We start from the raw sequence: 14682 nt of genomic DNA, 5'->3' as shown, positions 1-14682 counted from the left end.
AGACAAGCTGGTAATAATGATTATTCAAGCCCCACTAAATTGAGAGATTCAAGTTTTTCTTCCGATTCTGATTTGGCTATTCAAAAAGGAAAATTTAATAAAATTGAGAAAGAAAAATACCCTCCTAAATCCTCAGATTAAGATTTAGGAATTAAAGAAAAAACTATCCTTTTTCTTAACTGGCTTGAAAGAATGAAAGAAACTTGGCCCAGAAAGAAAATGAAAGTTATGAACCAGTATGTGAGAAATGCGAATGGTCTCAGAGCCAGTCCCACTTCACAAATGCAAGTGTTCCCTGATGTTTACACAGAATATGAGAGAATATACAGAGAATACCGTGAACTCAGCGCTTTTGGCTTTGGTTTCTAAACCATGCGATTATTTTCAACTTGGTTTTTAAAAAATTATAAAAGATATAAAGGTATGGGGATGCCTTCAATGGCTGCAACTAGGTTTGTGGACTCTGATCACCAGGATCCGTTTTTAGCCACAGCCTCCCTCGCCTGCCACAGTCATTTTGGCAGGTGTAACTAAGACGCTGAACTATTTAAAGTTGAAACCTCTCATGTGGTTTTGACTCCTGTTGCATAGAGGAATAATTGTGTGAATTTGAAAATTATAATAAGAGATAATTAACAGAAGTTAATTCAAAATGGTTTCTGGGCTGGGCACGGTGGCTCATACCTATAATCTTAGCACTTTGGGAGGCCAAGGCAGGAGGATTGCTTGAGGACAGTTTAAGACCAGCCTGAGCAAAAGCGAGACTCCATCTCTACAAAAAATAGAAAACTTAGCCAGGGGTGGTGGCACGCACCTGCTTTCCCGGCTACATGGGAGGCTGAGGCAGAAGGATAGCTACAGCCCAGGAGTTTGAGGTTGCTGTGAGCTATGATGATGCCACTGCACTCTAGCCTGGGCAACAGAGCAAGACTCTGTCTCAAAAAAAAAAGGGGGGGGAGATGGGAGATGGTTTCTGGCATGGCATGAGCACACACACAATCTACAATGTGCTTTTACCTATATTACTTATTGTTTCGATTTAATTTCATGAACGTGTTCAAATTAAATGCAGTGGTCGTACTGTTACAAAGATTGGTTTTGTTTATTGTTTTTCATGCTGTTGTTATTTGTTTGTTTCTTTGTTTGCAGTCAGGAGGGAGAAAGAAAACCTTAAATTAAAATACCAGAAAGTCATAATATTAAAATGTGTGTGTGTGTGTGTGTTACTTCCTTCATAATATTAGCACAATTATATGCCATGGTTATGAGTACAGAAGACTAAAAAAATTTCTTCATGTCAATACTTTCTAACCCCTCTGCAGGCATTTGCAACTTAGTATACATCAAACCTATTCCTGCCTCTTTTATAGGTGAGAATCTTTTTTACTTCCCCTAAGTCAGTTACATTTCAATGAATAAATCATTTCTATCTGGCCTTTAAAGGTGGCAATTTTCCGGGCTGTAATAGGTGCATTCTAACTACAAATCTTGTCAAATGGCTTCTGGAAACACTTTCAAAGCAATCAGGTCACAGGTAGGAGTCAAACAGAAGGTTGGCAGGCTCCACGTGAGATTTCCACTACAGAAGCCTGACGTTCTTTCAAGCATTAGCTTTGCTGGTGAAGGAACACCAGAGGCAGCAAAAACACCTGATTTAGTTAAAAGAGCCCTGGAGTTTACAGAAATACAGTTATTTTGGCACAACTGAGACAAACCAAAAGAAATCTACCTAAGAAATGAGATTAACCTTAAACACAGAGCCAGGAATCCTGCAAAGTTCCATGCTCTACCCTGAATTCCTAAGTCAGAGAGCTTTGGTGAGAGAAGCTATTCTCTGGCTGTCCCCACACCAGGCCCTGAAGGTTGGTCTGCCCCACCCACCATCACACCCCTGCTGGCCTCAAATGTGACTGGCATCCCAAGTATTACCCCAGGACTCCCAGTCTTCCCTCTTCCCCACATGAGCCTAATTGCTGGTCTCTTTCCTGAAATCAGGTTGTATGTGCCAGCTTAGCCTCTCCTCTGTTGCCCTGCCCATCTCTTCCCACCTCCCCAGCTCTCCTACCAGATTTCAAGTGTCCCTTATTCTCTGGCCCTGGCTTTGCCATCGGCATGAATAAGCACTTCTTGTTTCTTTCTGGTCCTTCTGAACTCCAAGCTTCCTCCAGTTCTTTGGCCCATCTACTCAAACAATATCTAAACCAAACACTCGTACTATGAATGCTCCTTGAAATAAATAAGAACGTTATGGAGGCTCTAAGGTTTTCTTTTTAGGAGTCGATAAAAGAAATGATGGGGCTGAACCCAGTCTTTATAAGACCAGGTGTCCGTGTCCCACAGTATCAGGAGAATGATGAGGCATTCTAGAAGTTGCTATGAAGACCACCCATGTTTTCTGTTCTCTTCTGACAGTACCAACATACTTCAGAGCAACAAATAATTTTTAAAATGTCCATCTTTCCTAGAAACAGGTTAAATTATGTGTGGGAGTAATTTCCAGCTCTTCACCAAACCTCTGGTTCCTTTTCTTCCCAGGCACACACAGCTAGATGACCCTTCCCAGGCACCCTTGCAATTCAGTATAGTCACGTGACTAGCTCTCACCAATAAAATGTGAGCAGAGGTGATGTGTGTTACCTCCTGGCCAAGACTTTACAGCAACAAGTGTGGCCGTTCCACACACTTTCTTTCTGCCTGCGGAGGACAAGTGGCAAAGGAGGCAGGCAATGGAGGAATAAAAAACAGAAGACAGGGTTCTCCGAAACTATGTGTAGAAGAAAAGTACCCACCCACCAGGAACACCCACACTGGACTGAGATATGAGCAAAACCTCTATTGTGTTTGAGCCATTATACATTTTGGGGTTCATTTGGTATGGGAGCCAGGTCTATACTAACCAATGCAACCAATATATTATGCTTATGAGCATTTAATCACTTGAATGGCAGAATTCTAGGCCTTTTGCCTGGAAAATACAAGAGAAACTAGTGGAAAGTGGAGTAGGAAGGAAGAATGATGTGAATAACTTCAAACAGTTACTGCATATATTATATATTTAATTTCAATTATTCCTCACAACTACTTTAAGAAATGGTGCCGTTATTATACCCCTTGCTTGGATGTGGAAACTGAGGCAGAGATGTAGCACTCAGGAAGTGGAGAAGCTGTGATTCAAATCCACAGCCCAATCCATGCTCCGGTTGAGCATCTGCTGCTGTGCACTAGGCACTTTATACAATTTCATCTTCACACCTTGTACTCAGGGCCTTCTTGTCCCCATTTTAAAGATGTGTAAAGCTGAGATTCAACAAAGATAAATGATTTGTTCCAGGTTACACAATGAGAAAGAATCAGAGCCTAGATTCAGGCTAAGGTCTGAGTGGCTCTAAGGTCTCAGGCTCATTCTAAGGTTCCCTCATACCACTGAGGTCAGAATATTGCAAAGGGGGAAGGTCATGAAAAATGAGCTTCCCTCTATTTATGGGCCCCAGATGCCTCGTGGTTGATCTGTTAGGTCTGTGACCATGTGACCACTGCAATCATGGCTGTTCGCCAGCTTTGCAGACACGGGGGCTTCTGCCAAATGGTGTTCACCAGATCCCCCCAGCATAACATTGCAGCTATTTTTTTTCAATACTGATAATGAAATAGGCCATCTTTGCCACAGCCTTACTACATGGAAAGTACCATCAGCCAGTGTTGGATCAGTTGTGTTCAGGCCCAAAGAAAGAAGAGAAGTCAGGAGTATGAAAAGTAATTATTTCAATGAATAAAGGGGTTTTGTATAGCGAGAGTTATAGTAGAGCCCAGTTCACAAATCTACCTCAGAAACTCTTTAAAGTCAAGGAGAGCTATCGAAAATCTTATTTATATAAAAACTTCCTAATCAAACAAGAAAAAGTATTAAGGGAATGCCAGGGCTGATCAGGACACTGGAACTGACTTAGACAAAGATGGAAAGAGGGAAACAGGTATAACCCCCAGGCAATGAAGAATGAGGAGCCAACTCTGTCCCCATGCGTGGCTTTTTCATCTGGATGGCCCACCCTCCCGTGACACCCCTCCTGGCCTCTACGAGGCCAGCCTCACAAGGGCTACTTGGCACATAAAGGACTCCCTCAAGACACAGCCCCACCCCTTTTCCCTCCTGACTAGAGTCTATATCTAGGGGCATAGTTCATGCTGGAGGCTCCCAGTGGGACAAGTTGGTGGCATCCTACAATCTCCTGACCTATGACATGAATCTGAAACACCAACACCATTTTGGGATCGGAGAGCCACAATCCCATATCCATTCATCCACTTGACAGACATGTGCAATTGGGAGATGGCACTGAGGACCCTGAAGGAGCTGGAGCTCCTCCTTATGCAGAGCCAGCTGTGCCACTGCAGAGACTGCAGAGGAACAGCCGGGGCGGCCAGGGTGCCCAAGGAGGCGCCCATCATGCTCTCAGGGTTGCCCAGGACCAGGGCTGCCACAGCAGCAGCCCAGGGTGGTCCTAGAGCCCTAGGAATGGCAGGAGGAAGAGGTTCCCAGATGATCACACTCTTCCACATGCACAATCAGGAGAATGGGAAGGGGAGCCCCTTTGCCCCCACATTTCCTCTAGTCATGCCCATCCATTCTACAGACGGTATCTAGAGTGAGTCTTTTCTCAATTGACCAGGTCACTTTCAATTGCTCTTAGGATTAACACCAAACTCACTACTGTGGCCTACAGGACCCAGCAGGGGCCCTGCATACTCCTGTAACCCCAAGTTATTCCATTGTGCCACCCATCCGTGCTCTCTGGAGCTAAAAGTCTGATGATTTTATAGCCTATAAATTCCAAGAGGACTAAGTTCACATCTTTTCACTCACTATTCATACCAGCACTTAGCTTATTTGCCTAATATATTAATAGATGGTGTTCAATCAGTGTTGTTTGGTTGATTGAATGACTGACTGACTGAAGAGCCAATATTCCAGCAACAAAGTTAGGTGAGTGCTGAGGCAAATAATTTCTGTGATTGCAGCCCAAGTCCTTACTTTCCCCACAGGTGGGATGGCATAGAGAGGGCACAGTGTGCACCCCAGTGTTAAAGGTTAACAACAACAAAGCCTTCCATCAAAGCCTTCTTAGCAGACACACTAACAGAAGCAAGTTTCACTGATTCAAATGGTCTTTAGAGAGGGGTGGGAAGTGAGCCACCAAATGAATGTAAGAAATGAAATTTCACTGCTCATCTAGCCTTAAAATGACTTAGAGGAGCACTACCAGTTTGATGTTTCAGTCTCCCCCCTTTTTGCAGTGACAGTTACAACCAAGGGTCAGGAACATGAGGTAGGAGTCCTGAGGGAAACCCCTCTGCCTGGCTGCCAGCGGGGTTCCAGGAAATCCAGTATGTCCAGAGGTTTCGTGAGTCAGCCTTGGTCAGGGTTCACTGCCAAGCAGCAAAAGGCCACAGCCCTAAGTGGAGGAGAACGTTATCTCTTTTCTGATAAGACTGGATATGTGGAAGTTTTGATTTTAGTTCTTTCCCTATGACAGCAGGCTCTAGGACCTGGTTCCTCTCAGGATGGATTGAATATGGCATAACCTGGAGGGGATAAGGAAGGGTTGGAAGCCAGATGAGTCACAGTTGGGGAGGATTACAGGCAGCCCAGGTGCGCCAATGTGAATAAGGAAGTATTTCCCAAATTATAGAGGGAAAAAAATGGCCCCAGATTTAAAGAGGCGGCAATAATGAACTAACAGCACATGTGAATTGAGTTTATGTTGGTGATAAAAAGGTGGTTTGACATAGGTCCAGGGGTCCTCAAATTATGGCCCGTGGGCTACATGCAGCCCGCCGAGGACATTTATCTGGCCTGCTGGGTGTTTTTGCCACCGCTGCCCGTCCTGCTTAGCAGCCAACTGGTCCTGGGCCCACAGTGCGCATGTGTGGAATGTGCAAAGCACTCTCTAACGGCCCTCCAACGGTCTGAGGGACAGTGAACTGGCCCCCTGTTTACAAAGTTTGAGGACCCCTGCAACAAACTCCTGCAAAACCATGTGTGCAGCATTACTGTCTTTTAATCACAGAATTTAAAGATTAAGTCTGAGAGTGATGTTGTTTACACGGAAGCAGGGTTTTGCTATATTTTCCAGCCCTTGTACAACATGAGAACATGCTGTCTAGCCTTTGCTTGGATACTCAGGCTGACAGGTGAACAACTGCTATTTAAAAGACCTGCTAGGGAAGCCCCAGACATTACGCGATAGATTGGAAGATTGGACACACATTCGATGAGTTTTGCTCATGACTAAGCTCATGCTCTCTACACAGGAGTAGGCAGTTTAATTTCAACACAGGATTTTCAAATTTATCTTCAACTCCCACTGTCTCCTACCTACTAAGTTCTGCTATTTGAAAAAGAGTTTATTTTGAATGTTCCCACATTCGTAGAGTCAATCTAAATTGCCCAGAGGTGAATAAGTAAGTTTCAAAGCTTAAGCATGGCAAGAAGTATATACATAAAATTAAAAAACAGCTTATGGAGGGGTGGCAGTGGAAAAGGGAGAAAGACAACGGAGCCAATAAAAAAATCAACATATTAGAAGAGGGAATAGTTTGAAATTACATAGTAACATTTAGATGCCAAATTTTGTCTACTGAGACATGGCAGATCCCGAGAGTTCCACCTTGCTAGACCAGCTTGCTGCTGCTGAAGCAGAAACAAAGCAGAATGCAGAGATGTGAATTCCAATAACAGACCCTCAGCCTAGAGCAGTGGTTCTCAGCCCAGCTGCTCAGGAGAACCACCTGGGGAGCTTTTAAAACCACAGTACTCAAGTTCCAATCCCAGAGATTCAGATTTCATTCCTCTAGGAAAGGGCATCAGTATTCAAAAGCTCCCGAGGTGATTCCACTGTGAGCTAAGACTGGGAAGCCCTAGACTACGGATGGAGGATACAGATGAGGAGGGTAAGGGAGAGAGAGAGAGCACACACACAGATGGGCATACATGCTCCATTCAGCTCAGAAACTGGGGAGAGTAAGAAACCGTAAGAACAAGTTAAATTTTGCACCAAGTGATTTATATAATGTTTAGCATTCAACGTGGAATTATGGTACTTATACCATTTTTATGCTTCCAGATGACGTCTCTAAATACTCAATGCAATTTCACTGTGAACAATAAGTCCATTTCATAACAGCCACGTTTTGTGTTATCCTCTTCTCCCCCTCACCCTGGTGAATTGAGAGGTGACCCCAGCACAATCACATTCACTTACTTTAATTCCTTGTGATCCGTAGCCAGGGGGTCCAGGAGGGCCAGGCAAGCCTTTCTGCCCAATATCGCCCTGTTGGAAGGTGGGGAGAAATTAAAGACAAAGTGTAAGAAGATAGGGAAAGAAACAACACAGGCATTACTGCTCTCAGCTTCTTTCTTACTGAGGGTCTGATAAGGACTTTCACACTGCCCGTGAGCTACTTCCTATTTTACTTAAAGCAGCATTTTCCCTAATATTTTTAAGCCACAGAACTCTTTGCAAACCAAATATTACATATAATGCAAATATAAATAAAGAGGCAAGCAGAGCTGCTTGGCCTAAGCAGAAATGGAGAGCCCGGGGGACCTCATCTGCTTGGGTTCCCCTTGCTACCCTACCATGCAACCCCTGGAACACCAAGGCTGCTCTGCACCAAGTCTGAAAATCACTGGCACATGACTCTACGTGGGTTTTAACATGTTGCTCCATTTCACTATGGAGCACCAATTCACTGGGGTTGCAGTTAAAGATTCATTAGATATCGATATGAATTAGTATTAGAATTTTTAAGAAAATGTGTAGATAAAGCAGTGAACATGTGCAGCATTTCCCAGTATGTGTTCATAAACTGTTCCTATGTTTGTTGGAAAGACCACAGTGGAATAAAATTGGAAAACAGTATGTGCCTTAGTTTGAAGATCTTTAGTGCACATTAATACAATATATTAAAGGCTCTAAGAAGTCCCACCATAAGTTTTAAATTAGTTTAATTTTGTTTGTGCCATACATTCCTAAATTAACATTGGACGGAAGAAACTTTGAGAAATGATGGGTTAACGTAAGTTACTGCATAAGTCAGTCTTTTTCTTCCCAGCATGAGAAAAGGTTGATTTTTTTCTCAATGTAAGAGGAATACTTGTCCATTGCAAAACAAACAAACAAAAAAAACCCCATATATTAAAAACAGAAATAAAGATGACAATATGAAGAAGAAAAATTGACCCATCTTTCCATCACCCACCCCCAAAATGTGCCAAAGGAAGGTCCTCTCGCCTTCTCTGGGGACAACTGATTTAGACCCTGGCACCAGCAGAGTGGATGTGGCACACAGAGCACAATAGACACATTAGCAGGTGACCTGTTAAAAGGCCACCTGAGCACTTCTGGCCAAAGATGTGCTTCTTGACTATGGCACAGCCTTTGAGAAGCCTGGCAATACTTTGAGTGCTTTGCAACTACTCAAAAGAGGCTGATGATCTCATTTCTTTTATAGAAGCAAATGGCTTTATAAACTTTAATGTTCTATTTTACTGGAAGTTTATATGATATGAAAAAATAAGGCTTTTCATCAGTAATCAAGAAAAAATAAGGGAACACCAAAATGAAGACATGCTATGAAGTCACTGTGTACTTGGTTGTCACTGATCTGACAGTATCTGACCCTCACACAGAGCACAGTCCTGAGGACTCACCTTTGGCCCTTGGGTTCCTATGCCCCGAGGCCCAGAAGGGCCTGGAGGGCCTCTGACCCCAGGCTCTCCCTGAAAAGACACAATGAATGACAAGTTACTGGGTCTTTTTTAAACTTTAGGTTGTATAATATTTCATATTAAAATATATTTCCAAAACTTGTATTTTTAAATCAAGACCCCCTTGTATTTGACCAAAATATTGAGCTCTTTTCTCCTAGATCACTTTATTGCCACTTAAGCAATCTTCAAATCAACTGATCCAGTTCCATTTCAAATCTATCAAGTTAATTAACTTCTTGACCAACATTAACATATACTTTTTTCAGAACTCCCTTCTCTAGATTTTAGAAAAATAATTACCATTATTGTGAATAGAGGGCTAAAAAGGCACAAATTAAAAAGCAGCCATTGGTTAAGAGATATAACCACATCCTGAACTAGTTGCTTTTATTATTTTATGCAACAAAGATTATGCTATATGAATTAGGGATTGGCTGGATGATATTTCTGCCGCTAGAGCGATTGGCACCACACAGCAAATTCTATAAAGGCTTTTCAGTCTCTCCAAGGCGTGACAGTTTCATAGCAGACAACTATTACCAGCAAATTGGTAGGACGTGATGAGGGAAGGTCAGACCCTGTGGTTGGACCTACTTGAGCTGCTAATGGTGAGAAGCAGCAGAGAAATAAAAATCATTTCATTAGTCACATTCTGTATGCCCAACACCGTGCTGGGCATATTCATATACACTATTTGATGTTATTTAGTATTCACAACAATCCTGCATTACAATGATGTCTGTTCACCTAACTTTTCTGAACCTCATATATGTAGACAATAATATCTACATTTCATAGTGATAAGAATGAAGTGAGACAAAGCATACAATTGCTTCTATCAAAATGCCTAGCAGAGAACAGGTACTTCACAAACGTCAGCTTCCCACCACTTGCTTTATTAAAGAGGAAACTAAAGTTTGTCCAAGACCACACAGCTATTAATATATAGGGTTAAGAGGATGTAGAAAAGCAGGAACCTTCAGAATTGCTGTGTAGCCATTTGGAAAACACTTTGTCAGCTTCTTTAAAAGGTCAACATAAATTTACCATATGATCCAGCAATTTCACTAGTAGGTATACACCCAAAGAAAATGAAAACATATGTCTATACAAGGACCTGCAGATGAATGCCTTTAGCAGCATTAATCACAATAGCCCAGAACAGGAAACAACCTAACTTCCCATCAACTAGTGAACAGACAGACAAAACCTGGTAAATTCAGCAATAAAAAGAAACACACTATGGATACATGCTATGACATGGATAAACCTCAAAAATGTAATTCTCAATGAAATACACCAGAAATATTGTATGATTCTATTTATATGAAATGTCCAGGAAATCTATAGAAACAGAAAGTAGATTAGTGGTTGCCAAGGACTAAGGACAGGAAAATGGTTTAACAGTAAATCTTTCTGGGGGATGAAAATGATCTAACACTGATTTATGATAGCTATACAGCTTGGTAAATTCACTTAAAAAATCACTGAATTGTATATTTGAAAGAGGTGAATTCTATGATGTGTAAAATATGCCTCAATAAAGTTATAAAGAAAAAAGAAAGAACCAGAGACAGGCTTGAACCTACATCTCCTAATACCTTTGCCTTAAGTCGTGTTTTGTCCGTGTCCTGTTACAAGCTAAACAGCTTCCAGCTTTCAACAGTGCAGAAATCATGGATTAAAAGAAATGTCAAAAATGTTTATCTATAGAAACAGCCCATCTTTTAATTTACTTTCCACTTAGAAACTCTAAAATACTTCTAGATAAAATAAGGCCTTAAAAGAATGGAGGAAACTTTTAAACTACACTTTATTACAGAGTAAATTCTTTTAATCTCTACTTACATAATTATGTATTTCTCTTTTTTTTTACAGGCCACTTTTATGATTCTGGTCTCCTGTCTCCATCCCTTCCATTTGGTACTTAGCTGCTTTTGAGCCTACAGGTGCTAACTATCTCTTAACACCTCTCTCCCTCTGACTCCCATCTCTGAGTGTCCCCAAGTCCCGCCCTGGTTGAAGGATTACTCCAACTGCAAGAGCTCCACGTAGAGAACATGGTGCCCTGTACTGCGTACATTTCCATGGTCTCTTCTTTCTTGAGTACCTCTGAAGTGCCTTTCAGGGGAGTATCTGTACGTTCGCTGCCTGAGTGCTTCTGACTACACCTAACTGATTCACACACTTTGCTTCTTCGTCAAAGAGACGTGTCTTTTCTCTTCTGGACATTTTGACATCTTCCAACAAAGCAAAACATAGATGAACATAGTTAAATAGATTTTACCCAGAATCTTTGAATGTTTGATCAAAAATAATTGTCTTCTTTGCCTGGTCACCCCAACCCACCCCAGATTCTATGGCCTCCTCTCTTCTGCTTCTGTCCACCTGTACCTTTCCAAGATGAAGTGAAAAGGTTAGAAAGGATATGGCCAGACACCCTCTTCCTCCTGCTGTAATGTTGTGGGGAATACACAGCCCTCCTGTGAATATTCTAGCTAAGAAAAACTGACCTGGATTTGAACGGGTCTCCAGATGTACCAATTTACAATAATAGAAGATGGAGAAACACATTAACCACCACCATAAGGACACCATCAGCAAAACTCTGAAGTACAAAGAACACACCCACAAAGGAAGGGCAAGGACAAAACAAGGGAGGAGTAAATTTTGACTAACAGAGATTTAAGAGCAATCTCAAATACAATGTGTACACATGCTTTGGATCCCAATTCAAACAAATCAATTGTAACAAATGTATGAGACAAACTGGAAAATGTCCCAGGAATTTACTATATTAAAGACATGTTAAATTTTTTAGGTTTGATCATGGCACTGCCATTAAGTTTTTAAAAAGAGTTCTTACATTTGAGAGAAATAATAAAGCTTTATAAGGGTGATATTTGAAGATTGCTTCAGAATAATACAGTAAGGGAAAGAATGGGGAACAGATAGAACAAATTAACATGTTGACAATTGCTAAGGAAATGTGATGAGCATATGGGAGTTGATTTTACTAGTCTTTCTACTTTTGTGTATGTTTAATAATTTTCATGTAATAAATGTAATAACATTTTTAAAAATCCATAAAAATACCCCTTCAAACTCTCATCAATGAGCATGAGGAAATGTTTCTGTAATGCTCACCCTTAATAACAAGAATACATGATTTAAAAGATTTTTTAAATGGGCAATGGGAAGGAGCACACAGGTTGATTCAACATCATGAATGGAATTTATATGTGCTGCATGTATTCTTGGTATGTATCAAATATGACATAATTTTTTAAACTTAAGGATATGGAGAATCTTTTTATAAAGTAGTATTTGTTTAAGAAAGAATTTAATACTCTACTATTTAATTCATAATATTTTTCTGGTGATGATTTTAGTTAAAATCCATTCTTAATTAGTATTTATCATACTAACACACACACACACACAGGAAAAGCCAGTGGAAAAAACAGGTAAAATAAAGTCACAATCTACCTCAGGCCAGCCTCCTCAACACAAAATGAATAGAATTGCTATTCATTTTCTTCTTCATATTCTTTCTTACTTGGTTCCCTCTAACCCTTACCACTTAGGAATGTCTGAAGGCTAACTGCAATAGGACAGCAGACCCTTATTGTCCTTTCTGTCCTGGAGCCTCAGCCAATGAGTTTTAAGGGTGTGATCCCATGTCATCCATGGTACTTGTGCTTATCTTGAACAAGTTTTCCATCCTTATCTGTGTAATTGTTGACATACAGCTGTGTTTCATCTATCAGTATTTTGTATCTTTCAATCTATGGGGAAATGATATATGTACCTATGCTTTTATAAATCTGATAGATTTTAGATCAAGTCTTAACATTTCATAGATGTTTGAATTGGTCTATAACAGGCTAGGAGGGTTATTCTTCAGATATATGTACCATGCTTTCAACAGATGGAAATATTAGGCACTTAGCTATGACTCTAAAGATATAGTGTCTCTCCACTATGAGGGAATCTTTGAAAATGGATCATGCTTTTTGTTGTTCCATGGGTCATGTGTCCATGTTAGGCTGCCACACTTGAGAATATGAGCAAGAGAATGGTGGGCAGGTCTCACCCTACCACTTGACCACACTGGTTCTGCCGTAATGCAGCACCATCAGTACCTAAGAAGTACATTGACTTGTAATATTTTCAGACACGCAGTTTTATGACAATGGATAGAGCAACATTCACAAATAAAGAACATTACAACAGGTTCTTATATATCTGGACTTAGCCTCCCATGCAACATCTGAGGGTTGTTGGAGCCTGCAGAGGGAGCCCTTGCATTAGGAGATAATGAGCAACCTGTGAGCAAATTTTAGAGCTGCTACTGGTAACGACATGCACCAATTTCACAGGACCAGAGCCTAAGCCCCACACCTCCCCTGCATTTACTCCCTCAAAAGGAGAATAACTGTTTAGATTGCCTACCACTTCCCGTTGGCCCACAAAAAGGATTCTAGATGAAAGATACTCCCTTCATTTTCACAGGAAATGGCCAAATGTAAGCTCATCTGCAGTACTTGTGTGTGTGAACTTAAATGATTCAGTGAAAGTTTCACCTAGAGTACAATCTCCCAGAGTGGTTAATTTTAACTCCTTTAAAAATAAACTTAAATCTTATGATGATTCTAACAGCCATACTTTGAAGCTTTCACATTTTAAAAGAAAAAAAAAGAGCAGAACACACTCACATGCACTCATTTTCTCATTATAAATCTTTGCTTTGGTTAATATTAACACTATTATAATAAATAAGTAAAAATCAACACTTATTAAGTTTATTAGGTGGCAAATACTGAAAATTCATTATCTTATTTGTGCCTATCGACAATCAACTTACTCCATGTTACAGATAAGGGAGTTGGAGCTAGAAAGGACATGCGACTTGCCAGAAACCATGCAGCCTGGAGCCATTCAAACCCAGACGGACTCCAGAGCCCATCCCCCATTTGATGGTGGCTGGGACTAGCAGCAAGATGCTAACTTCTCCACAGACTCTCTTCCGGTCGCCATTTAATGCAAAGACTACAGCAGGGTGGCAATGAAAGTCCTTTTCCTGCATTAAGTCGATCACACCCTCTCAAGGAGATGAATGAACATTCTGTTTTATAAGATTCATCCTGGATTATAAAAGGCCTACACAATCCAGCTGTCTAAGGCATCCTTTTCCCTTTTCATTGCCATTCCCCAGTTCCGTGGTTTACTCTAATGTTTTCATTGGTCTCCTTCCAGATCTCCTACCTGCACAAATTCTCAATCTTTCTTTTGATCCATCCTACAATGTACTTGATTTGTCAGAGTAATGCACAATGTGGCTACTACTACTAATTATAATATTTAATATGTTAGACTTCATAAAAATGTTTTATGTACATTACTCCATTAACTTCTCAGAATAAACCTGTGAGGTAGGCATCGTTTTCTCAAATCACAGATGAGGATGACAAACCTCAGGGAGATGAAATGACTTGCTAAGGTCGCACAGCTAAGAAGTGGCAGAGGTTTCAAGGTGGAGCAGTGACAATGAAAAAACCCATATACCTTATAAATTTTATAAAACTCAAATACAATAATTGAGAAAATAATCAGCCCATTCCACTATTTCCCTCTCCACCAAGACACACACATTAACAAGGCTTTAATCTCTCTCTCTCTCTCTGCCCATTAAGTCCCCACCTCTTCGAGAGGACTGTAAAAGTAAGTTACATTTGTTCCAAAAGTGATTTTATGCTTTTCTACTTTGGGGACAATAAAAGCAAATTGAATTCATTGTGAAAAGAACCGGCCTCTTAAGAATGTTCCAAGGAACAGCACTCTAAAGATTCTGCTAAAAGATGAAACCAAGGAATGATTGAGTATTAAAATAAGGTAGAAGAAGTCAAAGT

General features: G+C 40.8%; 1 protein-coding gene across 1 annotated transcript in view; it reads right to left on the bottom strand.

Annotated features, from left to right (window-relative positions):
• The window catches only part of COL28A1 (collagen type XXVIII alpha 1 chain), a 160296-nt gene that overhangs the window by 52023 nt on the left and 93591 nt on the right, over positions 1-14682 (bottom strand). Inside the window, exons 25-26 of the mRNA XM_012757144.2 lie at positions 8711-8779; positions 7260-7328 (exon numbers count right to left, since the gene is read on the bottom strand). Of these exons, the coding sequence (XP_012612598.2) occupies positions 7260-7328; positions 8711-8779 (138 nt within the window). The remainder of the gene's footprint in view (positions 1-7259; positions 7329-8710; positions 8780-14682) is intronic.

This window comes from Microcebus murinus, chromosome 9, assembly GCF_040939455.1.
Source record: "Microcebus murinus isolate Inina chromosome 9, M.murinus_Inina_mat1.0, whole genome shotgun sequence".
Lineage (NCBI taxonomy): Eukaryota > Metazoa > Chordata > Mammalia > Primates > Cheirogaleidae > Microcebus > Microcebus murinus.
This window is presented reverse-complemented; position numbering and strand designations above follow the sequence as displayed.